At 30.4% G+C, this 1,900-nt stretch overlaps 1 protein-coding gene across 1 annotated transcript in view; it reads right to left on the bottom strand.

The window, feature by feature from the left end:
• The window catches only part of LOC106475586 (membrane metallo-endopeptidase-like 1), a gene marked incomplete at its 5' end in the record, with an annotated part of 24,137 nt that overhangs the window by 12,876 nt on the left and 9,361 nt on the right, over positions 1–1,900 (bottom strand). The window contains one exon of the mRNA XM_013936264.2: positions 971–1,022. Within this exon, the coding sequence (XP_013791718.1) occupies positions 971–1,022 (52 nt within the window). The remainder of the gene's footprint in view (positions 1–970; positions 1,023–1,900) is intronic.

Genomic DNA, 1,900 nt, shown 5'->3' with positions numbered 1-1,900 from the left:
GCTAAAATTTCGTCGGAACGAAGTTACGGAAAGTTAATTAACAAACGGAGACGTTACTAACACTAACAGAAACACCATTATTCCAATGTTACTAACACTAACAGAAACACCATTATTCCAATGCTACTAACACTAACAGAAACACCATTATCCACATGTTACTAACTATAACAGAAACACCATTATTCCAATGTTACTAACACTAACAGAAACACCTTTATTCATATGCTACTAACACTAACAGAAACACCATTATTCCAATGTTACTAACACTAACAGAAACACCATTATTCCAATGTTACTAACTCTAACAGAAACACCTTTATTCATATGCTACTAACACTAACAGAAACACCTTTATTCATATGCTACTAACACAAACAGAAATACCTTTATTCACATGTTACTAACACTAATAGAAACACCTTTATTCACATGTTACTAACACTAACAGAAACGCCTTTATTCACATGTTACTAACACTAACAGAAACGCCTTTATTCACATGTTACTAACTATAACAGAAACACCTTTATTCTCACGTTATTAACACGAACAGAAACCTAGCAAAAATTAGTCTCAGTGCTAATGCAATAATTCTGCATATTTATATTATTTTCTGTATTAATGCTTGTCACAGGTTTAATAATAATTATCTTAATCATGGCATTTTGGATTTTCGTTAAAATAAAAAAGCATTAACTACTATTTTCATTTCATTGACAGAGATTAAATGTTAAGATCCGAAGGCAATAAATTTAAGCATGTCATTTTACCTTCCACGTAAAACTTGTGTAATTTTAATAACGTATTCTCTAAGATAATTAAAAACACTAATTGTATTTAACCCACTTCAAAATACGGAATTAAAACTGTAATTTGAATGATTATTACTATCGAAAAATAATATATTTTTTTAAAATTAATTCAAATTAAATGCTGTACAACAGATGTCGCTTTGTAACCTCACCTTGGGTAATTTTGGTGGTAAAGAGGGGGCTGCAATATTCCTGCTGGAAAACCTAATTAATAAAATATACATATTAAACAGAAAATCAACAGAGATTAATATTTATTTCTTAGTAGTTTCGTAAAACCATAAAACATAATAACTCGAATAACATTTATGTAAAAACAGATCTATATACAGATATAACCTAAACAATGAGAGACTTTAATTTCGGATATAATTAGTAAAGATGTATGCTGTGAGGGAGAGAAGTTTCTTGAAGTGATTCAATTAATGATATATAATATTGTAAGCTATATTTTTAATATTTTAATTTAGATGCTTGTTACACAATGATGATGACGTAACGATCTAGAACTTTTGTGTAGTAAGTTAAAAGACGAGAAAGCTATAAATGCTAGAGTGAGTGAACCACAATCAGTGAAGCGGCGAACTGATGAGTCAATTAATGAGTAAATCAGTTGAGTGCTAGTTTTTGTTATTGTTGTGAGTTAGACAGTAAAGCTTAGCGTGTCTGTGATTCAGTTAGTTCGTGAGTTAGTCAGCGTGTTTGTTATCAATTAGTTAGTAAGAACAGTTTACAAGTTTATAAGTTACGCGTACGTACTGTTAACATTGGAATAATGGTGTTTCTGTTATAGTTAGTAACATGTGAATAATGGTGTTTCTGTTAGAGTTAGTAACATTGGAATAATGGTGTTTCTGTTATAGTTAGTAACATGTGAATAAAGGTGTTTCTGTTAGTGTTAGTAACATGTGAATAATGGTGTTTCTGTTACAGTTAGTAGCATGTGGATAATGGTGTTTCTGTTAGTGTTAGTAGCATTGGAATAATGGTGTTTCTGTTACAGTTAGTAGCATGTGGATAATGGTGTTTCTGTTAGTGTTAGTAGCATTGGAATAATGGTGTTTCTGTTACAGTTAGTAGCA

This window comes from Limulus polyphemus, unplaced genomic scaffold (genome assembly GCF_000517525.1).
Source record: "Limulus polyphemus unplaced genomic scaffold, Limulus_polyphemus-2.1.2 Scaffold8840, whole genome shotgun sequence".
Taxonomy (NCBI): Eukaryota; Metazoa; Arthropoda; class Merostomata; order Xiphosura; family Limulidae; genus Limulus; species Limulus polyphemus.
Note: the sequence above shows the minus strand (reverse complement) of the source record. Positions and strands in the feature narration are given on the sequence as shown.